The 24,644-nt window shown below is 50.5% G+C and overlaps 1 protein-coding gene across 2 annotated transcripts in view; it reads right to left on the reverse strand.

Annotated features, from left to right (window-relative positions):
• Window positions 1–295: 295 nt before the first annotated feature.
• Window positions 296–24,644, reverse strand: part of ACSS1 (acyl-CoA synthetase short chain family member 1) — a 54,738-nt gene continuing 30,389 nt past the window's right edge. For both annotated transcript variants that reach the window (XM_008954723.5, XM_034947735.2), the window contains 11 exons: window positions 17,493–17,668; window positions 16,967–17,119; window positions 15,426–15,573; window positions 14,047–14,184; window positions 9,173–9,265; window positions 8,075–8,187; window positions 7,659–7,785; window positions 6,863–6,990; window positions 6,652–6,715; window positions 3,322–3,440; window positions 296–1,995 (listed from right to left, as the gene is read on the reverse strand). In XM_008954723.5, the coding sequence (XP_008952971.3) occupies window positions 1,816–1,995; window positions 3,322–3,440; window positions 6,652–6,715; window positions 6,863–6,990; window positions 7,659–7,785; window positions 8,075–8,187; window positions 9,173–9,265; window positions 14,047–14,184; window positions 15,426–15,573; window positions 16,967–17,119; window positions 17,493–17,668 (1,439 nt within the window). In that variant the 3' untranslated portion in view covers window positions 296–1,815. The remainder of the gene's footprint in view (window positions 1,996–3,321; window positions 3,441–6,651; window positions 6,716–6,862; window positions 6,991–7,658; window positions 7,786–8,074; window positions 8,188–9,172; window positions 9,266–14,046; window positions 14,185–15,425; window positions 15,574–16,966; window positions 17,120–17,492; window positions 17,669–24,644) is intronic.

Here is a 24,644-nt window from a genome sequence, read left to right on the forward strand (position 1 = left end):
GTGCGCCTATCTGACCTGCTGTGCATGGCCTCTGGGCACTTGAAATGCAGCAACTGCAGACTGGGAACCAAATTTCTATTCTGTTTAAGTTACAGTTAAGTGGCCACGTGTGGCTGATGCATCAGTGCAGTCAGCCATCCTTGGTAAGGCAGGTGAGCTCACCAAAGAGCAGTCAGGGCTGTGAGTGTGAACCCCCCAGGAGAAAAGGCCCCTTCCAATTTTGTCTGTAGGATTATATTCAGGAAAAAAAAAGAGTAGCATTATTGGACCAAAAAAAATCACCACAAACAGAAAATGAACAAAATAAAGCTTTATTTGAACTCCCTCCCCTACAGATCATTCAGATGCCCGGGACCATGTCCAGGTTCCTCTCAGCAACATGGAAAGCTAAGCCATTTCACAAACGCACAACTGTAGCTACACTATAGCCCCCCATGACCAGGGCACAGCTTTGTTGCTAAGCCTGTAACGAAAGACCACCACTCAGTATTTGTGTGCGCTGCAGCCAACACCACCTCCTGGGCATCACAGGCTCACTCACCCAAGAGGCCAGCACAACCACGACCGAGTGGGTACTCAGTAGCCCAGACACCCCCCGAACACTGGCACTGCCACAAGGTCCTGAAGGGTAGACTGTGGGGCAAAGAGGACAAACTCTCCCTCCCCTAAGGGACCCGGCTCACTGGGCCTCCTTCCCCTGCCAACCGCCAGCCCCTGCATGCCTAGCAGGGAGGTAAGCACCCACTGGCGTCGTGATTTCCATTATCTTGCTAATGTTGACAGCACCTAAGTCACATTAAAACAAAGAGAGACTGGATCCAGACCTCCAAGTCTCATCATTGGACCTCAGTGGTTCTCACCGCCCCAACCACAGAGTGAAGGTCAGGCAGCGTTTGCCAGGATTTGGCTCTGACCAAGTTAGTGCTCTAACAAGTCACCTGAGTTTCTAATAGCTTCCCTGAAGAACCCAACTATTTGGAGTATGTTGCCTCTCCTATCAAGAGGCATCTGGGGGCACAAAAATCTTTCTGGATCACAGCTTGAAGAAACAGAACATAACTGGAGTAGCTTCAGAACTAAGGTGGCCACATTCACCCCACCGCTTAGGAGTTAGCTCCATTATACACAACCAAGCACAGGAGAAACACTCACCAGGAAAAGATGCCGGAGGCTTGGAAGTTCTCAAGGGAACTGTTCAGACAGAGGTACAAACATCTCCCATTCAGACTTCCAAATACACTAACAATAATTTAAAATGTGGCCTCTGATCCTCATGTTTCCTCACCAGTAGAGGCAAAAAAGGAGATTTTCATAACTACATGTTAAAAAGAACATGTTCAAGTAAATCCACACATGTGAGTGTTGCATGCTCTTCTTCCACAATATAAAAGTATAAAAATAAGATTTCTGACCTTTGTATCTAGACAGATCTGGAGAAAACACGGTTGCTACTAGCTAACTAGCTCTGTGTTATCTGAGCAGGCGCGCTATCCCAGGGCCTCACCTTCCTGTGCTGGCTCAAGAGGGCAGAGGAATGGAGATGGCAATGCCTTTTCATTCCAGGAAACCAAACTCAGATGGCAGAACCAGCCCTAGCCATGTCGCATAGCCTCTCCATGGGTGACACTCCTGGGACCTCCAATGGATGGGAGAAAGGGCTCTCAGCCCAGCTTCACGTGAGGGCGGTGTGGGTCATGTGTGGGGTGGGGGCTGCTTCTGGGACGTAGGAAGATGCCAACCTCAGGGGTACCTTCTGGGAAGGACAAGCCAGGGCTTGGGTGCCCGCCCATCCCAAGAGCCCCACAAGGTGCCAGCTCACTTAGCGGCAGCCTGCTTGTCCTTGCACTTCTGGTAGACACTCAGGATCTCTGCGATGATGCTGGGGTCCTCCAAGGTGGTAGTGTCTCCCAGCTCCTGGGCCTCACTAGTGATGATCTTCCTCAGGAGCCGCCGCATGACCTTCCCAGACCTGGTTTTTGGAAGACGTTTCACCACCTGGCAAGGAACAGGCATAGTGTTAGAGCGTGGATGGTGCCCAGCCTCCATGCTAGCGTGGACTGCATTGAGATCAGAAGGGCTCTGCTCAGCGGGGATGCCCTCCCGGGGATCCACAGTGGATGTCTAAGCCTCCACCCCAGAGAACGGTGAGGCCCGAGGTCTTGGCTTTATCCTCCTACTGTCTGGACCTAAGCTGAAATCCACCCCGATGCCCTCCGCCAGGCAGGGTCCACAGGCTGGGTTCACCCCGTACTGCCGTCCGTCTGTCCTGCCACTGTGCCACGTGCAGGCACCCAGGTGGCAGCAGGTCCAAGCACCCACTGGGTGCCTCATCTCCATTCTCTGGCCTGGGACTTAGCAGGTTTTGTCTTACATCAGAGGTGAGAACTACTTAACAGAAAAATTTTGTCTTAGTGTTTGAAAAGCTAACATGGAGCATGCTCAAACAACTACAGCCCATTCACTGCAAATGGCAATGCATTAAGAGCTGTGTTTGGGATCTTTGACAGTCATTCTGTCTTTTGAAATAGTTCAGTTCACCTAGGGTGAGTCCAGGTCTCCTGAAACTCTGGTCACTGGGCCAAATGTGTCAACTCTTGTAATACCAAGTGGATCCTGGCCCTGCCGCCTCTGAGGGCCGCCAAACCCAGAGTCACAGCGTGCAATGTTCATAAAGGAGGGAATGAAAAGCCGGGGGTTGAAGAGGCAGCCCAATCCTCCCCTGATTCTGACCCCCTGGGTTGGGGGTCTGCGATCTCCTTCACTGCCACCAGGAAAAGTGCTCAAGAACCACACAGGGGCTGGAGAACCCTGGTACTGTCCCCATGTCTCTAATGAAAATCCCTAAGGTTCTTCACCAGCAGCCCCATTTCTGTGACTAGCCTGCACATGCCAACATACGAGAGCAGAAGCCTGCCTAGGTGACCTCCTGGACAGGTGAGCTGGCTGGGCGTGGAAGCCTGCCTAGGTGAACTCCTGGGCAGGTGAGCTGGCTGAGTGTGGAAACCTGCCTAGGTGGCCTCCCAGACATGTGAGCTTACTGAGCATGTAGGCCTGCCTAGGCAACCTCCTGGACAGATGAGCCCACTGAGCATGGAAACCTGCCTAGGCGACCTCCTGGACAAGTAAGCTGGCTGAGCTCACTTCTCCCTCTATGACAACACAGAGACCCACCATCCTCACCACCAGCCAGGAAAACCAAACAGCTAGTGTCCGTTTTGATGCTAATTGGAAAAGAGTAATATGCTCCTAAAAGATCATTGTCACTTGACAATTGTGGGAAGAACAGCAGCACAGCCCCATCTTTGTGGGAGGCCCACTCACCAGGATCTCATCAGGCACAGCATATTTGGCGATCTTGGTGGCCACCATGGACTTGAGCTCCTGCACCACCACATCTGAGTCACCCGCACTATCTTTCACCACAATGAAGGCAAAGGCAGCTGAAAATAAAGCCAAGTTTGGGGATGTATTAAATACTAGACAAGGAGCCAACTCCCGAGGCAGGGTGCTATGCACAGACTGCCAGAAATCCGAAGGGCTTTAGAATCCTATGTTAGTGACATTGTAGCAGCTGGTTTCTTTAGTTGCAAACCCAAAGATGCACTTCAGTTTCATGAAAAGTGGCAGCAATTCTAACAGCTCCACAGATGTTCCAGGTGAGTGCACATGTGTGGCTGAGAGCTTGGCATCTCAGCTCTAATGCTGACTGGCGCGTGTGACCTGGGACATGGGACCTCCCCTCTCTGTGTCCGCATCTGTGAAATAACCCATAATGTGGTTTGATGGAATGAGACTTCCATGAGAAGGTGCACAGATGCACAGCAAATGGGCACCACCAGCCTTTGGGGGTGTGTGTGCAACATGGTGCCATGGGCCAGGGTAGCTATTTCAGTTCAATTAAATCAGCAGCTCCCTGGCTGCATGAGCCACACTTCAAGTGCCATTCAGCACCATGAGCAGCCAGAGGCTGCCACCCTGGACAACGCAGACAGCTGAGAGGCAGCTGAGAGTTCTGCTGGGCAGCACGGGCCAGCCCACATTATAGCATAAATACTAGCTTTCGTTTTTCAGTACCCTGGCATGTTCCAGGAAGAGTTCACACTGTGAAGAGGGATCTAATTTGATTGTTGTCCATATAAGGAGTTGCTTGTCCCGGTGCCATCCCTGATAGCCTGCCCGTCCCCACTGGCCTGTGAGGTGCTCTGTCTCTCCCTCGAAGCTTCTATATATGTGTGGCTCTCCTACTGCTCATCTGCCCCAGCCCCATGCCACCTTCACCCATTCTTCCCTGGCATGTAGCACCTAACTGACTGTGTCGTTTCCTTGGTGATCATCTTTCTTGCTCTTTGTCTGTCTCTCTCCTCTACTCTTGACCCCTCTATGGGGTCAGAGACCTTCTCACTCACTGCTGTGTCCCCAGCATCTAGAACCATGCCTGGAACACAGGAGGTGCTCAACACATGGTTGTTAAGTGCATGAATGGATGATTGGTTTTCTGAACAAGCTACGATCTGTAAAGACCTACAGCCTTTGCCTGAAAGGCCTTCCTATATCCATGTGGTGAACTCCTATTCATCCCTCAAGACTCAGTTCAGCCACCTCCTGCTCTGTGAAGCCTTTCCTGACTCCACCCATGAATCTAGTTTATGGCACATGCTATGTGGGAACAGCTGTCAGTCCCCCTGCTGCCACCCCACTAGGCTGTTAGATCTTTGAGGGAAAGAACACCGTTTTTCTCATCTTGGTCGTTGATATGGGATCAGAAGTGGGCCTGGACTGTTGAGTTCTGAGGATGGTGCTGGAGGGAGGAAACCTTCCACATGGGTGGAGGAGCCAGTTAAGAGCCAGGAGGAGGCAGGCAAGGCTCAGGACACTGGAGACAAGAGAGACAAGAGCCTGGCCAGCAGCACCAGAGGCTTGCTGGGTTTAGGTCCTAGACAAGGTCCAGGGGCTGCCCTTTTTCAGAGCTGCTGCAAAACAGAGAGAGTGGGGACAAATATACGATATTCACAGGCAGCTTTAGAGCCAACCAACAGCTGTTCATCAGCTCTTCATAATTATAGAATGGATACTCAAATTCATTAGAAATCAGGAAAATGCACATCATCACACACATGATAGACAAATTATCCCCACACATCTGGCAGACATTAAGAAGCCTGGCAACACCAGACTTGCAATAGCTCCACACACGCAGAACATGCCCTGGGCAGCAGCGTCCACAGCAGACCATGCCCCAACACCACCCCAACAGACCTAAGGCTAGGCCACCCTATGAAAGACAGTGATTGTGATGCCCAAACGTTTGTCTAAAGGTCACTTCCATTGTCCTTTCCTTGATCTTGCACTTGCTTTATGGAGTTCAATCCAGGGGCTGCTGAATCCCCAGACACAGTGGACCATGCCCGGACCCCTCTCAGTGGCCCCAGGGAGTACTGGCTCAGCCACTGGACTCAGACATAGATGGGGCTTTCAAATCCCAGGACACATCAGTGCCCTGTGGACCCCCAGCCCAGAGACGTGAAATGCAGGAGTCCTCAGAGGAGGGGCCCAGGCTCCTGCCAGAGCGAGGTAACCTCAGGGGGGCACTAAGTTACCCTAGTCACACCTGAGAAACTGTCCTCGTCTCCATCCTCTCTGACACTCCTGATCACACCTGGACATGTCACTGGGCAGGGGTCCCTACCAGCTCTCTCCCACATCCCAGCCTTACCAGCATAGCCTTTCCATGGCAACTGAAAATGCTGTTTGTAAAGCACTGAAACAAATTCTCAATCTTGCAATGCGTCAATTTAAAGAGAGCATTTAAGTAAATAATGGAATAACGGCACATAGAAGTGCAGGGAGGAAGGTGACATCTGGGACACACTGTGACACAGGGTGGCCTCCCAGTGGGAGGGCAAGCCTGACCCCAGGCCACTGGGCAGGGCAGGAGAAGCCAGTCTGCCCAGCAGTGCCCTGGCATGGGGTCAGTGTGTGTCCAGTTCACGCCAGGCCAGGCAGTGTGCCTGGATGGACCTGGCATTGCAACACCTGGGTGCTCCCGCCCCTTCCCAGACCCAGCCACCAAGAAGCTGGCCGACTGGAAACGAAGCATGGCCTTGGTAAAGACCATTCTAGTCCCTCGTTCTGCATTCCCCCAGCATGTCGCTGTGCAGTGGGAACCACAGGTCAGATTCGTCCAAAGAGTCCCAGCGCAGCACACAGCCTGCACGCTCCAGAGCACACTCTGGCACACACGCGTGGCGGCTGCAGAGCTGGCTTGAGTGCTATGACCAAGCCCGTGAGGATACGTGAGGCTGGACATTTTCTCATAAACTCTCTGTAATGGAGCTGGACGGTGTCCCCACCAGATACACCATGGACAGAAGGGGAAACCCCCCAAGCTTAGCCAAGCCCAACTGGGTCATGGCCACTGTGGATGTGTGTCCTGAAAGGACAGCAGAACCAGGGCATTTCAGAAACCCGACCGAACACGAGTGCTATTCAGCCTCCTCCCCTACAGTTTCCACTTGAGAGAGAAGAACACCGAGAGCTTGGCCCACAGTATCCCCTATCACTCCACTCTCCAGAGTCTGCTCCTCGTACAGAGGTGCCCATAATGGGTGTGGGGTCAGGAATCAGGTAGGAGCTCGTCTCCAGGACACTCACCTTCTCCTTTGATGTCGTGGGGGTAGCCAATGACAGCACTTTCCGGCACTGCAGGGTGGTCGGCCTGTGTACAACAGAGAACAAAAGGGCAAAATGTGGCGGCCCCGGGTGCTAGAAGTGACTCGGGCCAGGGACTCCCACCCCAACTTGCAGGTCCACAGGGGCATCATGGAGGTGCAGGAGTGAAGGAGGATGCCCAGCCTGTGCTCACGATGGCGTCCTCGATCTCTGCGGTCCCCAGCCGGTGGCCACTGATGTTGATGACATCATCCATCCGCCCTGTGATCTGGTAATAGCCGCCCTCAGTTCGGTAAGCCCCGTCTCCAGTGAAGTAATAGCCTGCACCACAGCAGGGAAATTCAGCACCAGGAACCCTGAGCCAGGACCCATGTCCCAACCTCAGTAAGCGTGAAGCTCTGCAGCCCAGCACACGGCTGAAGTCTCGCCCATCGGCCCTCCTTGCAACTCCGATGCTTCCCTATGTTCTAGAGCATGGGCAGGTGGCTCCGAGATATCGAGACTTTGGGGAGCAGAAGGTATACAAGCAGCACATCCAAGATGCTTCTCCAAAACACTGAGTCTTGTTTACAAGCTTGAGACTGAAAATTACTTGTTCCAACAAGACAGAGGAGATAGCGTTCATATAAATTTCCAACCCAAGGACAAAAAGGGAAACTGGGAAAAAATAAAAGTAAACTGGAAGAAAACTCCCAGCCGTAGCTAACAGGATCCTACCATGGGCCTGGCTGCAGTGCAGGACTTCACACCCACACCTAAGTAGCCCCAAGAAAGTCCCTGAGCGGGGAATCACTCCCACTGTCAAGATAAGGAAAGCCAGGGAGGTACAGCAAGGGGAGAGGGGTGCGGAGTCAAACTCTGGCCTCGCGAGCACCTATTCCTGGCCACAGTGCTACGCTGCACTCAAATCCCATTAAAAATGTTTTCTGAGAATAAGATTCCAGCAGTCAGCTGAAAAGGAATGAGAGGGTCCCTGACAGCCTGCTCACCTGGGTAGGCCTTGAAGTAGGCGTCCACAAATCGCTGGTGGTCGCCATAGATGGTCCTGGCCATGCCCGGCCAGGCCTGGGAGATGCACAGGGCCCCAGAGACGTTGCTGCCCTCCACGACGCTGCCCTGTAGACCCCGGACATGCATGTGAGACAGGGCAGGCTCTGGGTGAGAAGCGTGCCAAAAAATGACAAGCACTGCCCTCAAGGGAGCTGTCCATAGCTCTCCCCTCTGCCCCTGAGGAGGGCCCCAAGCCACCTGTGTGGCCACTACCCAGTGCATGACACCAGCTGCAGTGAACGCTGCGAGGTCAGCAGTCTCCTGCCAGGTACAGACCTGGGCACACAGGAGAGAGCTGGGCTGGGCAGGCAGGGACAAGGGAGGGCCTCCCCATGCAGCGGAGGCCCATACACACCTTCTCATCCATGATGACGGGGACGATGCCAAAGAAGGGCCTCATCGCCATGGCAGGGAGGATTTCCGCCCCTTCTTCCGAGGGCCGTGGTGCGATGCAGATGCCACCTGTTTCTGCAGATATGACAAGAAAGAAATGCATAATCGGCCCCGGACCCAGGGATACATGTATCCAGAGTGGGTGGTAGGTGGGACTGTCCCTGTTGTGGGCAAGGAAACACCTCAGGGGCACAATGATCTTTGAGGCAAACCAGATGTGGGTCTGGTGCCCTCCACTGTGGATATGAGAGGCGGCCCCACAGTGGCCTCAGCCCCAGGAGCTCTGGCATCCCACAGCCAGGTGCAGGCCGCCTCGCCATGTCAGGCCCTTGCTTGAAGGGGGAAAGGGCAGAGCCCATCCACTTGCACATGAAGACGGAGAAAAAGAACTGCTTCTGGGCCAGCGCCCATTTGACATGAACCCAACAACGAAAAAAGATGCTCTCAAATCCTACCCTCACATTATTTCCAGCCTGTACCAGGGAAATGCCCCAGTGACTCAGCTAGAGAATCTCTGTCCCAGGTTTTCCCGAATTGATGGGACTATCCCATGGGAACACCTCATTTTCTGGCTTGAGGATGAGCCCTCAGATAGTTACATTCATTACATCTACGGTGGCCTCTCGCCCCAAGCCTCCTAATAAGTCAGATACCCAAGAGAAGGGGGGACAAGTCCAAACAAAATGTCACAGGAAAAATTCCTTTTCCCACTAAAATTTAAATTTAGACTCTGAGCTCCTGCTGCACACCAGGCCTTGGGCAGCAAGCTGAGCTGTGTCACCTCAGTTCACCCTCACCCAGGCGTGTGGGGGGCACCCCCACCTCGCAAAGGAGGAAACCGAGCCTCAGAGAAGTTGTGACAAGAGGTCCCACAGCTGGGAAACAGCAGCCAGGCGACCTCTGAGTTCCCTCACTCTAGGCTCCAGGGTTTCCGCAGTCTCGGGCGTTGACGCGTCTTCTATCGCACCTGCTGTTGAGAGCTCGGACCCCAGTCCCAGCCTCACACCTGACCCTGCAGACCCAGCACTTAGACCGGAACCTGTTCCCCAGGCCTCCTCACCTGTCTGCCACCAGGTGTCCACCAGCGTGCACCTGCTGTCCCCCACCACCCTGTGAAGCCACTCCCAGGCCTCACAGTTGATGGGCTCTCCCACTGAAACCACACAGAAAAGAAAAAGATGTTAACAGGCTGCAAATAAACCTGAAACCAAAAGGAAGTTTTGTTTTTTGTTTTTTGTTTTTGTTTTTCTTTGAGACTGAGTCTCACTCTGTTGCCCAGGATGATCTTGGCTCATTGCAACCTCCACCTCCCAGGTTCAAGCGATTCTCCTGCTTCAGCCTCCTGAGTAGCTGGTATTACAGGTGCCTGCCACCACACCCGGCTAATTTTTTGTATTTTTAGTAGAGACGGGGTTTCACCATGTTGGCCAGGCTGGTCTCGAACTCCTGACCTCAGGTGATCCACCTGCCTTGGCCTCCCAAAGTGCTGGGGTTACAGGTGTGAGCTGCTGTGCCCAGCCAAATAAAGAGATTTTTAAGGAGAAAACAGCTCCGTAATTTTTGTTTTTGAAGAACATACAAGGAGACCTGAAAATGCACTGAGACATACCGTATTTATGGTCATCAAAGAAATGCACATGACCATGATGTGTTTTTACCATTAGATGATCGATATCAAAAAGCCAGTAAGAATGTGGGGAAAACAGGATTTCACAGACACCATTAGGAGGATAGTTTGGTTCAGCAATTTTGAGGAGCAATCTGGATGTTTCTCTTAACATTTAAAACTCCATACAACCAATACAACTACTTTGAGCAACTGCATGGGGCAGAATCTACTACAGCTAAATACCTCAAAACATGACCCCTGACGTACACCCCACAGAAATGACTGCAGATGGCACCAGAAGTGGATATGTAAAGGGTGTCCTCAGCAGCTCTGCTCATGTTAGAAACCACACACATCCCTCAGGAGTAGGTGGCTAAATACAACATGGCACGCTCCTGCAGAGGAACGCCACATTGCAAAGAAGATGGCGAACCTCCACGACCCACAGCGGCACGGGTGAGTCTGAGGCATGACGCTGGGCAAGGGAGGGGTGTGCTGTGTGATCCCACCCAGCTGAGGTTCAAGTGCAGCCGGATCTGTCCGTGGTGATGCAGGCCACACTGTGGTCATGGCTCGGGTAACGCCCGTGACTGGGAGGAGCCATAAAGGGGCTTCTGGGGACTAGGAATTTCTGTAGCACTTATACACGTAAACATCTCTCAAGTTGAACACTTAACATCTGTACCCTTTAGTACACATTATATCTCAATAGAAAGGAAGAAGACATGTGTACACCCTAGGATTCTCAGTGTCTACCTTATGACATTTCCACACCAGGCCAGCACTCAGCCAGAACTCACCAGGCTAGACGTCCTGTCACTAAAACACTGAAATACTTTCGTGCTGGTGGTTGCCTCTTGCTCAGGACCACTCACAACCCACAGCCTGTCCCGGCAGTGGCCCCCGCGTCCATGCTGCATGATCAGTGCTGGCCACATGGGCAGCTCAGTGTCTTGTGTGTCACACCTGCACTCAGAACATCCACAAGGGGCAGGGAGATGCCCCGCAGCGCTGGTGGACACGCTGGGAGACTGCGACAGCCTGCACCCAGCCACGGGGCTGTGACCACACAAGCCAGGGCAATCCCCACAGCAAAGCAGGTCCGTGTGGAAAAATGCAGATTCTACAATCTTAAAAGAAACATTACAGCATCATAGCACGGTGTGGTAACTTTGGTGTTAAAGAAAACGTCATTTAACAGAGCTGCATCCACTACAGGAACTTAACTGCAGAGACAGGGCCGAAGGCGCAGGAGCAACAACCCCTGGAGCAGAGGTCGAGGAAAACTTCAGCTTTTTTTTTTTTTTTTTTTTTTTTGAGCGAGAGAGACAAGGATCTTGCTCTGTTGCCTGGACTGGAGTGCAGTGGCACGATCATGGCTCACTGCAACCTCGACTTCTGGGGCTCAAGGATCCTCCCATCTCAGCCTCCCAAGTAGCCGAGGGACTACAGGCATGTACCACCACGCCCAGCTCCTAAGGACATCAGCTTTAAGTACAATGCTCCAATTTCTTCTTTTCACAAGAGCGTATCCATGTATTACTTATGAAATTGAAAGTTTAAAAAGGCTTTGAGAAATACAAATCTAGGGGGAGTGTCTTGAGTGAGTGGGATTCTGACGACTCAACGGATTAAATGTCATGAGGGCTGATCCCAGCTGCCTGGAATGGGTCTGGGCTGTGGAATTGCACCGACAGGTGTGCCAGCACAGCGCTGGCCCTGGCCAAGGTGTGGAACACACTGACCCCCAGCACTGCTCCGAGGTGCTGGGAGCCCCAGGTGCAAGACATCACAAGACGCCACGCTGCCTGCCAACACTGTATACTGAGAGCAGAACAGCGAGGTGTGTGATTAGCACCTGGCCTCCCGCAGGGCTCTGCGGCTAGAACCGGTTATGCAACAGGAATAGGAATGTGCCTATCAACCAGCTAAATACACAAAACCCAGCTGAGCCTCTGCTGGGGGCTGTCCCCCTGGCTCAGAGGTGTTCCAAGTCTGTGGGGACCCCTAGGTGAGGCAGAGGCTGCTGGGATACACATCCCACTCTAATGCAGCTGCCAGAGCACACCCCTTCCTGAAATGCACTTAGGGTGGTACCCCTTGTCATTGGACCCCGTGAACCTTCCTTCAGGAGACAAATCCCATGAGTGTATCTGGAAAACCAAATCTTGCCCTTCAGCCCTGTCCCCACCTAATGCCTAGGGCCCACTCAGGTGGCCCTGCTGACAACACCTAGAGGATCTGGGTGAGTTTCTATGGCCCTGGCCACTCCGCTGTTTGTTCCCAGTCCCCAAGCACTACATGGCCCAGGCAGTCAGAATCACACGGGCCTCTCAAGCCCAGCTCCAGCATGCCAAGAGAGACCACCCAAACTCACCACTTGTTATGGTTTGAATGTTTGTCCCCTCCAAATCTCACGTTGAAATGTAATTGCCATTGTAACAGTATTAAGAGGTGAAACCTTTATGAGGTGATTATGCCAAGAGGCTTCCACCCTCATGAGTGGGATTGGTGCCATTATAAAAGGGTGAGTTCAACCTCCTCTTGCTCTCTCTTGCCCTCTCTTTGCCCTTCCACCATGGGACGATGCAGCAAGAAGGCCCTCACCAGATGCCAACACCTTGATGTGGACTTCCCAGCCTCCAGAAATGTGAACCAATAAATTTCTGTTCATTATAAATCACCCAGTTTCAGGGTATTCTATTACAGCAGCACAAAGCAAACTAAGATACACCATCTAGAAAGGAACCCCATACTCTTTCTGAGAGGTGGAGGGGACAGTATGGCAAGGGACCTGTTGAGGGTACAGGGTGGGGGCACAGAGCCCATCAATCGGGTGGGGGGCAGAGTGAGTTTTACGGACTCTAGAACCAAGTGCTGCGTTCAACACAGGCTGCCCTACTTGGTGAGTGACCTCAGGCCGGTTCTCTGACCTCTCTGTGCCTCCTCTTCCTTCTCTGTAATGTGAAACAACATCTGCTGTTTGCTCAAAGGACTGATGTGAAGATAAAGGCATTTAATACATATTTGCTCTTATTAATAGTATTCAAACTCCTCCTGCTTTTTAATCTAGAAAGCTGGTTGAGAAACAGAAGGTTTTTACTGTTAATGGGGAAAATAAGGGAAAAGAGGAGGAGGAGTCATTGGATGCCTGCTATTCCTCAGGAGCTCTCTCCATTAATCATCTCCATGCTGAACATTACACTAAGGCTCACATCTGACCCTCTGTGGCATCCTCGCCACCCTGTAGGTAGGTCTCATCCCCATCTCACATTTGGGAACAAGTGGTGAGCTCTGCAGGGCACAGCCCCAGCTGCTGTGCCTCTCAGCCTGTGGCCCGGATGCCCGCATGGCCTCGTGGTCACCCAGCAGTAGTGGAATCACATGTTCACTGGGAGGTACATGCTCCCTTCCCAAGGATGCATGTGGCAGAATGGGACACTCTTCCATGGTCACTGCCCTGCATGCTTCCCCGGTGAAAAGCCACCAAGCAGGTGGCTGACCACGCGTGACCACACGTCAAGGCAGACATGAAATGGGGCAGGGACAGGAGAGAGAACAGCAGTCACCAGCACCCAGTCCCTCCCAGCACCAGCCCGAAGGACAGACACTGCCGATACTGTCGAAACCATGCCACCGTCACATTTCCAAAATGTTTCCATGTGATATGGCAATATCCATCAACATTACCAATAGGCGTAAGCTTTGAACTGTCTGCCTGGAAATGTCTACAGTAACAGCAGGGCAAAAGTGCAGGATGGTATCCACTCCACAGACTTGGAGACAATCAAAAGGTCCAACTATGGGGCAGTGTTTAGCAAACTGTAGTTATACTATTATTACTATTATTTAGACGACTGAGTCTCACTCTGTCACCAGGCTGGAGCGCAGTGGTGCAATCCTAGTTCACTGCAGCCTGAAACTCCTGGGCTCAAGCAATCCTCCCACCTCAGCCTCTGCCACCACACCCAGCTAAGTTATACAGTTAAATCCCATGCAGCCACTAAAGAACTGACCTGGCCCTTAACTTATTGAGTGGGTAAGTATTCCTAATGAAGATTAAGCTACAGAAATTGGGCACAGAAACAACGGCACAGAAAATGTCTGGAACGTTGTTCCCCGGACTGGTAACTGCTGCCAGCTCTGGGGAGGGGCTTACAGGTGGGAAGAGGTGCTGGTGCTTTCTACCAGATCCAGTCTGGCATTGCATGAATTCACACATACAAAGCCGGGCAGCTTCATGACTGAAGTCCTGCTGAAGCCCGTATTGGCTCTGAGGGTCTAGGGCAAGCACAACCTCTCCTGCTGCAGGGCAGGCCGCTCACCTGACCCCAGGGTCCGCAGGGAGGAGCGATCATACTTCTTCACCCAGGCATCACCGTATTTCAGCAACAGCCGGACAGCCGTTGGGGCGCCATAGAACTGATTGATCTTCAACCTCTCTACTGTCTCCCAGTACCGACCTACAGAAAGGCCGAAATTCACTGTCAGCAGGAGAGCTGACATGGTTTACTTTAAACTCAGAGATCAGCCAAGACTTCCTGAGTGCTGGGCATGTGCAGACGCGCATATGTCCATATGAAAGGGATCCCCCCAACCCCCCACCCCCGCCAGTGAAAGATGGAAAGAAGCCCCATGGGACAGGTCCCCAATGGCCGCTCTCCTCCAAGCACTCCCCAGATCCATGGGCGGCACATTCAGGAACAGTCTTCACCAGGCTTAGGGTGATGGCCTAGTTCAAGGTGATACTACGTGGATTTAATAACCCATGGAGCATTAACACAGAGCTTTCACTCGGTCACACTCACATGGGCTCTAAAGTGGTGACTGGTGCTTCCCCTGGTGACAGTACAGCTGCCACTGCGTGTGTCCCAGGGAGCAGGGCCATGTGCCCGGCATGCACACCCCTGGTTCCTGTAAACCCACTACCCACACCATCCCCTCCACATGGGACACTGAGCTTCTAAGGGCTGAAGTGGTGGCCTGAGACAGCACCTGGGCCATGGCCCTTAATCCCTAGTCTTGCCCCTACAACTTCTTCCTTGAGCACACCCAGCCCCCAAAGGCAGGGATGGAGCACTGGGAGGTGATAACACAGTCCATGCACAGTTGTCAGTGCCATGGAACCCTGGAGCAGCAGCCTTTGGGCAGAGCCACCATGATCTGCTTACATTAAAGAAAATATTTGAAGATACTGTGCTGTGTGGGAGGACGATGCCCAAGGGAGCCAGACATCACCTTGTCTTCAAAGTGATCTCAATTTAATGGAGATGGTTCTAGGCCATGCATAACATGGTTTGAGGCACAGCCCTGAAGGCTCAGGGGCAGGGCTGGGGACACAGAAGTGGCGGGCAGCTGGCCCTGGCTTCAAGAAAGGGCTGGATCTGGGCAAGCAGCCTAGAGGTGAGAAGGATGCCAAAGCGATGGCCTGAGGCCGGCAGTTTAAGTCAGAGGGCAGGAGTGCAGGAGCAGGGGCCTTGAGATGTCCTCCAGCACCAAGTCAGACTCCCTGCTGCTGCCTGTCGGATCTTTCTGAAGACCTGGGGCCTGGCCCCACCGGGCATTTCGACAGCAGGACCTGGAGAGCCACACCCTCACCAGAGCCCAGGCGTCACCCTTCCATGAACCTCTCCACAAGCCTCGAGCCTCAGGCTCTCTCCCCTGATACCAGCATGGGGTCCCAAACAGGGTTCACCATCCTTACCAGCATTGGGATAAACTGGGGTGCTCTCAAAAAGGACGCTGGTGGCACCATTGCAGAGAGGCCCATACACCACGTAGCTGTGTCCTGTAATCCAACCGATGTCGGCCACACAGCCAAAGATGTCACCTGGCTGGTGGTCAAACACAAGCTGCAGAGACAGGAAAGGAGCATCAGGAGCTTGTCCCCCCACTCCACCATGTTCACACCAGGTCACTAGGAAATAGACATGCATAGGCTGCAGTCCATAGCTGTGAGAGGCAGCTGGCTCCTCAAACGGCCTCCAGCAGCAGGACAGGTGGGCACACTGCAGAGTCCGTCTAGTTGTACGTTTAACACATGGACACCTTTTTGCATTACCTTATGCCACGATTTTTTAAACCCCTTAAGAACTACAAAAAATAAAAGCAAAAAAGGCCAAGAATGGCATCAAGCATCAACAGCTTCGAGGAGCATGAGAGGACAGACATCCGAATCCCTTTATTCTTCCACAGCAGCTGAGTGGAGCCTGATCCCATCTCAGGATCTAACTGCCCACGTGCAGGAAACACAGAGGCAGAGGGACAACAGGCACAACCCAGACCAAAGGACACCAGAGAAAAATGGCTGGATGTGACTATGGCCAAGTGTAAGGAAATGGGGGAGCATAGGCTTAAAAAGACTTAAAACACATATCAACAATATTTTAGGCTGGACACGGTGGCTCACACCTGTAATTCCAGCACTTGGAGAGGCCAAGGCGGGCAGATCACTTGAGGTCAGAAGTTCAAGACCAGCCTGACCAACATGGCAAAACCCTGTCTCTACTAAAAATACAAAAAAAAATTAGCAGGGTGTGGTGGCAGGTGCCTGTAATCCCAGCTACTCAGAAAGCTGAGACAGGAGAGTCACTTGAACCCAGGAGGCAAAGGTTGCAGTGATCTGAGATCACACCACTGCACTCTAACCTGGACAACAGAGTGAGACTCCATGAAAAAACAAAACAAAACAAAACAAAAGAAAAAACAATATTTTAATTGGCAACAGTAAGCTACAGTGCCCACGGATGCTCATATGGGTCACAAAACTATCAAAATAAAAACACAGGGCAGGCGCACAAGACGCATCAAGACATGCTGGATGGGGCTGTGGCCATATGGGCCTGGAAGGGGCTTCTGAGAAACCGGTGGCCTTCCACTTCTTGATCAAAGTGGCATTTGCCTTATAATAATTCATTAAGCCATGCATTTAATTTGGGTGGTTTTCTCTATCTGTTCTAAAAAGAGTTTTTAAAAATCTTTGGGTGAATGGCCCTTAGTGTCCTGCTGCCACGTTACATGATCAGATTATCTGGGAGTTTCCAGACAGTGCAGTGGGGGCTTGAGGCAGCCAGGGCCCTGAGGAGCTGTAGGGTGGGAGGAATCGAGGGGCCCTGCCCCGAATAGGCCAGGAAGAAACACTGACCTCTCACACCTACAGGCCTCGCTCTGCAGCAGAAGGACTTCCAGCCCTGCCCCTGCCTGGATCCCTGCCAAGGGCCCAGCACCGCCCACACAGGCCTGTACCTTGTGAGTCAGGGCAGCATACAGCAGGTAGCCTGCCTGGGTATGGACGATGCCCTTGGGCATTCCGGTGCTCCCTGAGGTGTACAGCATGAAGAGCATGTCCTCACTGCCCATGCTCTCTGGGGCGCACACAGGGTCCTCCTTGGCCATTTCCTGGCAGGGAGAAGAAACAAACAGCCCACCGAGAGCACTCAGCCTCTCTGAGAGCAGCACTCCCCCTCCGCAGCAGGACTCCACACACAGGATTCAGAATTCACCTGCTCTGACCTGTCCAAGTTCAATTCCAAATGTGGAAAGGACACAAAACAAAAGCGTGGGTGCAAGCATTTGTGTTACAGTAAGTGTTCCAACATGCTTGTCGTATTGGAGTTTTATCTTCCCAGTCAGGACTCAAGCTCACCAAATACCACAGAGGAACCCTGGGCACCTCTAGGAAACCCAAATTGAGAACCACAACCCGAGAAGCCTCAGAGCCAGCTAACTTGATATGACCTCTCCTCAAACTGTGCAAAGCGAGGTAACCCACCTGCTCCAGCGGGACGTCCAGATCCCCCATGTGGACCTTGTTGTCTGTCCTGTGAGCCACCAGGACATGCTGCACGGTGGGGCAGTGCTTCACAGCCTCATCCACTATTTTCTTCAGCTCCACCACGCGCCCACCCCGGAGTCCTTGGTTGAAGGTGATAACCACCTTGCACTTGGCTAACAGAGACAACACAGACATTTCTGATCAGTCTCCTCCCGACTTTAACCCTCATAGCTCTGACTCACATAGGACATCCAGGCCTAGGAGTGTGAGAAACTCAGTCCAATCTTGAGTAAAAGACTCAATGGAAAAAGTGAGGGGCTGCCTGCTCTCCAGCCTTTGTGTGCCATGAAGAAGCACCAGGCCTTTGTCCAGTTCTGAGGCTGAGGGGAAGGAATCAGAGATAAATTACTTTGAAGCTCAGCTCTTCCTCCTTGAGTCAGCAGCATAAAGACAATTTCCCAACCAGACTCCCACCTTTCTCTCCTGTCTGCCCAGGAGCAAACCCCAGGAAAGAGGCCATCATGCCACCTGCATCAATCAAGGTGACAGAGAAATACCGAGAGGCAGAGAACAAGAAAGCTGGACAACCAGAGGCCAAGCCCAAAGGTGTCCCATGTGGCCAGGCCCTGTCTAGAGTGACTTGTGTGGGCCAAGAGCCTTCACTGTCCAGAGATCAGAAACCACACCCCAGTGGATGACTGGGAGCTGCCTGCCCTCCTTACCTTCAGGAGAAGGCCCTCCTGATCCCACACCTGCTCTTCAATGACCAATGTTGCTCAGCCAGGCCCAGGGGGAAGCCAGGAGGACCCTAGCTTCCATGGCTAACCTAGGGGGAGGCCCAGAGCAGAGAAGAGGGGTGCACACACAATGGGCCTCAAGACCCCAGGAAAAGGAGGTGTCCTCCACGCTGTGCCCCAGTGCGGGATGACCCAGAGGGATCACAGCTGCAGGGGGTTACTACACAGCCCCTCAGGAAGAGCCTGGGACAAATGCCCAGCTGTGACCCTGACTGGCAGGGCCTCACCCACATCCCTTGGGCCTTTCAGTCATTCTGCACCAAAGGCCTCTTGCAGAGCTATGGGCAGAAGTGCTGGGGAACCCTCGACCAATGGCTCTCCATAATTGGGGTACAAATCCTGCAACTCCCTACCCTTTGCGTGGAGCCATTTGAGGCATGTGTGCCACATTCCCGTCCAGAGCCACCACTGCCCTACCACACTTCCAAGACAGACTCTGGCCTCAATGTCCCCTCTGGGAGAGTCCTACCTAAATAAATCTGAAAGCACTTTTGGACAACAGGCCCACCCTTTCTCCTCCTAAGAGCCCTGGAGATGTCATGGCCATGAGGGTTCCCTGAGAATTTTCCAGCACACACAGCACCATCCGGGGGTCAGAGAGATACCCTAGACCTGCCCAGATGCAGCCACCCCTGCATCTGGCACCAAGAGCCGTGGCTACACACACTCTTTGGCCTTCAAGCCTCAGCGATAGCTCACCTGGGGAAACCAAGTCAGTTGGGTGGAGCCTATCAGAGACTTTCCAGACCTACATCCCCAAGCAGGGGTTGGTCCAGGTGAGCCCCCTATGGGCGAGGAAGGGAGATGGACCAGCGGGAAGGAATGAACCTTTCTCAACGGGATGGGAGACAAAGAAAGCTCATGGGGGTCAGAAGCTCTCACGATACAATGACCCCAGCCCATGCAACATGCTGAAATCACACTACACAGCAGGCAGTTCCTTCCCCACCTCCCAAGGCGCACACCTCACTCCTGACTCGCACCTGTCCAGGGCCTCCCTGCCCAGTAGGCTCTCCAGGAGAGTCCTCTAGGAAGTACCCAGGAGCTTCTGAGCACCATGAGCATGTCTGGCCCACTGGCACCCTCCAAGGCTGGGCCACAGCATGGGTGCTGGCAGGAACCACATGCCACTCTGGGAGGATTCAATTTTCTCTCCCTGGTTTTGAGCAGGTACCAGCATCTGCGTTCATTTTCTGCTGCTTCCATAACAAATGATCACAAACTTAGTGGCTCAGAACACTCATTTTTAGCTCAGAGTTCTGTCGTCTGGACAGGCTTGGTGGGGTTCTCTGTTAGAGTCTCACAAGGCCAAAGTCAAGGACAGGGCTGGCTCCTATGTGGTGGCTCTGGGGGAGTATCCACCTCCAGGCCATTTCAGTGGTTGGCAGAACTCAGTTCCACGCGACTGAGGGATTAAGGTCGCCTTTTCCTTGCTGACTGTCAGCCAGGGGTCATTCTCAGCGACTACAGCCACCACCTGCCCTGGTTCGTGGCCCTGTTTATCTTCAAAGCCAGCAACGGCGGGTAAAGTTGCTTTGAATCTCTCTGACCTCCCCTTCTGCTTCACTTCCTCTGCCTCTAGTTGGAGCAAGTTCTGTGCATTAAGGGATGTGGGATTAGATGGAGCCCACCTGGATATCCTATTGCCTTATTCATATGTGCAAAGTCCTTTCACCATGCAAGTGACATAGCACAGCTTCTGGGGGATTACAGTGTGGCCATCTGAGTGGGTCATTATTCTACCCCCACAGTCTCTCTCAAAGCCATTCTCCTGACCTCTACCCTCCCCTGCAACACTCTCCACTCCTCAAGCAGCCTAAAGCAAGAGGGAAGACAAAGAAGAGGGATGGTCCAAGCCTGGAAGCCAGGCCAGGGGACTGAACTCTGGAACTGCACCTGCTGACTGAGGTGGCTGCCCAGACATGTGAGAGCCTAGTGGTCAGACTCACAATATGCACCCACCTCCCAGTGGCCAACTGAAGATGGCTGCACATTCTTTCACCTGCTCTTATAGAGAAGCAGGATCCAGGTCTCCTCCCCTTGAATCTAGAATGGCCACGGACTGGTTTGGCCAATCTAGTAAGGCAAGAGTGATGCCAGGCCTGTGCCAGCCTGGACTGTAGGACACTGGCAGTTGCTATTTCCTTCCTCTTGGAGCCATGTGCTGCCATGTGACAAGACTGACTGCTGAGGCTGCAAGGCTATGAGGAAGCCCAAGTCAGCCATGTGAAGAGGCCAAGTGGAGAGAAAGACAGGCCCACCAGTCCCCAACCCTTCAAGTCAACCTGACTAATGTCCCAGATGTCATGGAGCAGAAAACAGCCTTCCCCTGTCCCCATCTGATTCCTGTCCCACAGACCCATGAGATAGAATACTAAAATTTATTGTTTTCAGTTTTATTAAACACTAAGTTTTGGAGTAGTTTGTGACACAGCAATAGAAAACCAAAACAGCCCCTCATTGACCCAACAGGACACAGATACCCATCTCAACAGAATCTTGTCCCCAGGAACCTGGCACCTGCAGAGCTGCACAAAAAGGCTGAAGGATATCAGGGCAGAGTCCTCTTCAGGACAGAGTCATGGCCCCTGCCCTCCCATGCTTGGTTGTTTAGGAATTCTGAGGTTCTGGGAGCTGCCCCAGCATCCAGCTACTAAGTCCCCACATGCTGAAGTCACCAAGAGTCAACTGCTATTGCTTGTTTCAAACAATCTCAACAGAAGCACTGGGTGACCATGGCCACACCAGCAAGAGAGAAAAGGGGCAGCTTAGCATAATGCCGAAAGCATCAACTATGGCAGCAGAATGTCTGTGTTCAACTCCTGGCTCTGTCACTTACTAGGTATGTGACCTTAGGTAAGTCACTTAAACTCTCTGCGTCTCAGTTTACCCATCTTCTTCCCTTTCTAAAGACCAGAACCAGATGACTTCACTGGTGAATTCTATGAAATATTTAAAGAATTAGCACCAATCCTTCTCAAACTCTTCCAAAAAATTGAAGAGGAGATACTTTCAAATTCATTTTATGAGGCCAGCATTACCCTGATACTAAAGCCAGACAAAGATTACTATAAAAAAGAAAACTACAGACAAATATCTCACATAAACAATGATGCAAAACTCTTCCACAAAATGCTAGCAAACTGTATCCAGCAGCATATTAACAGAATATACTATGACCAATCAGGACTTACCCTAGGAAAGGAAGGGTGGTTCAACATGCAACAATTAATCACTGTAATACATCACACTACTACAATGAAGGAAAAAACACATCTCAATTGACACAGAGCAAGCATTTGACAAAATCCAACACCCTTTGATGATCAAACACTTAAAACTAGGAATAGAAGGGAACTTAATTGATAAAGAGCATCTGAAAACCCACAGCTAACATCATATTAATGGTAAAAGACTGAAGCCTTCCCCCTAAGATCAGGAACAAAACAAGGATGCCCACTTTTCACCACTGCAATTCAACATTGTAAACAAAGTTGTTGCCAGAGTGATCAGGCAAAAAAAAAAAAAAGAAATAAAAGACATCCAAATTGGAAAAGAAGAAGTAAAACTATATTCAGAGATGATATGATCTACTATGTATAAATCCTAATGAATCCACAAAAAAACTATTTATTAGAGCTAATAAATCATTAAATTTGCAATATACAAGATCACTATGCAAAAATTAGCTGTATCTCTACATATTAGCAATGAACAATCTGTAAAGGAAATTAGGAAAACAATTCCATTTATAAAAATTCATAAAAGAATAAGATACTTAGGAATAAATTTAGCCTAGGATATGCAAGACTTGTACACTGAATACCACAAAATATTGTTGAAAGAAATTTTAAAATACTTAAATAAATGGAAAGCTATCCCATGTTTGTGGATTAATATTGTCAATATGGCAATACCTTCCAATTTTTCTACAGATTGAATGCAATCAAAATCCCAACATCTTTTTTTGCAGAAATGGAAAAGCTAATCCTAAAATTCCTATGAAAATACAAGAAACCAAGAAGAGCCAAAACAATCTTGAAAAAAGAAGAACAAAGTTGGGAGACTCACGCTTCCTGGTTTTAAAACTTACAAAGCTACAGTGTCAAAACAGTTTGATACTGAGATAATAATAGATACATAGGTAATCATAGGGATAAATGGAATAGGATAGAGAGCCCAGAAATAATCCCTCACATATATGGTCAAATTATTTTCAACAAGAGTACCAAGTCCATTTAACAGGGAAAAGAACAGCCTCTTCAGCAAATGGCGCTGGGACCACTGGATAGCCATAGGACAAAGAATGAAACTGGACCCTTACCTCACACCCTGTACAAAAATCAACTCAAAATTAAAGATCTAAATGTAAAAAGGTAAAACTTAAACTCTTTGAAGAAAACATACGAACAGGGAGGCCGAGGCGGGCGGATCACGAGGTCAAGAGATCGAGACCATCCTGGTCAACATGGTGAAACCCTGTTTCTACTAAAACTACAAAAATTAGCTCGATGCAGTGGCACGTGCCTGTAATCCCAGCTACTCAGGAGGCTGAGGTAGGAGAATCACTTGAACCCAGGAGGCGGAGGTTGCAGTGAGCTGAGATCATGCCCCTGCACTCCAGCCTGGCAACAGAGCGAGAATCCATCTCAAAAAGAAAAAAAAAAGAAAACATAGGAAAAAATCTTCACAGCATTAGATTTGGCAATGTTTTCTCAAATAATACAGCAAAGACACAAGCAACAAAATAAAAAATAGATAAATTAGACTCCATTAAAATTTAAAACTTTTATACACCAAAGTTTACTACTGAGAAAGTGAAAAGACAACCCACAGAATGGGAGAATATTTGCAAATCATATATCTGATAGAGGTCTAATATTCAGAATATATAAGTAACTTACATACTCAACAACAAAAAGACAAGCAAGCAATTAAAATATGGGCAAACAGCTTAAGTAGACTTTGTCCAGTGAAAACATACAAATGGCCAACAAGTACATAAAAGATGTTCAATATTATTAGTCATTAGGGAAATGCAAATCAAAACCACAATGAGATACAACTTCATTCTTACTATGACGGCTGTAATTTTTTAAAGTGAAAAACAACAAGATGCAGAGAAACTGGAGCCTGCATACACTATTAGTGGAAATGTAAAATGGTGCATCTCCTTAGCAAAACAGTTTTACAGTTCTTTGATAAGTTAAACATGGAATTACCACATGAGTCAGCAAGCCCACTCATAGGTATATACCCCCAAAATTAAAAACAGGTGTTCCTATACATGAACATTCATAACAGCTCTATTCACAATAGCCAAAAAATGGAAACAACCCAAATGGCCATCAATGAATGCATATTATTCACCTATTAAAAATATGAAATACCGATACATGCCACAACATGGATGAATGGAGAATGTCTGCTTAATGGGTGTAAAGTGTACATTTTGAGTGATGAAAAACTTCAGGTACTAGATACTGATGATGACTGCATAACACTGTGAATGTACTTAATGTGACTGAATTGTACACTTTAAGATGGTTACAACAGTAATTTTAGGGGAGGGGAATAATAATAGTATTATTGCATAAAATACTTATGAAGAGTAAGGTAAATTAAAGGACATAACCTTTGTAGAGTGCTTAGAACAGTGCCTGGTACACAGTTGGTATTACAGAGTTCTAGAGAGAGGAAGAAAAAGAGAAAGAGGTAGCAGCATCACCCTTGAACGTGGGGGAAGAAACTCTGAAAGGAAGCGGAAGGGCTTCCCAGCCTTTTATACAGAGGGAGGTCAACAGGGGTCTGAGAACTCTACCCATTAGTTCTATTTTCTATAAGCCACAAGAATTCTCAATGGCACCTAGAACCTGGCACCTGCCTTGCGAAGCCAGCTCAGGGGACTCCCTCTAGGAGACAGCACGGTGCAGAGATCAGACTGCATGGACATAGGGCCACCATCCAGACACTCAGTCCTTTGACAACAGCAAAACAAGGAAGTTATTGTTCTGCACAATGTCCAAAACACACTGACCCACATGCAGACAGAAAGACCCCCTTCACCTGACTCCAGATCCCCAAATATGGTCCACCCCTTCACTCCTCAGGATAGAAGGCTTCCAGTTGTTGACCTGTGGAACCTTCCCTGTGCATCTCCAGCCTTATTCCACCTCCACACTTCCCTCCTGCCGCACTACACCCACCTCCACTAGGCCCTCATGCTGTGCTCCTCCTCCACTTGGCCTGTGCCTCTGCTGTTCCCTCCAACTGGAACTGTCCCTTTTTCACCTGGCTAAATCCAATGCACTCAGATCTCAGCCCACAGAACAAATTCTCATTCGGCCATGTG

Source organism: Pan paniscus, chromosome 21 (genome assembly GCF_029289425.2).
Source record: "Pan paniscus chromosome 21, NHGRI_mPanPan1-v2.0_pri, whole genome shotgun sequence".
In the NCBI taxonomy this organism is placed as follows: Eukaryota; Metazoa; Chordata; class Mammalia; order Primates; family Hominidae; genus Pan; species Pan paniscus.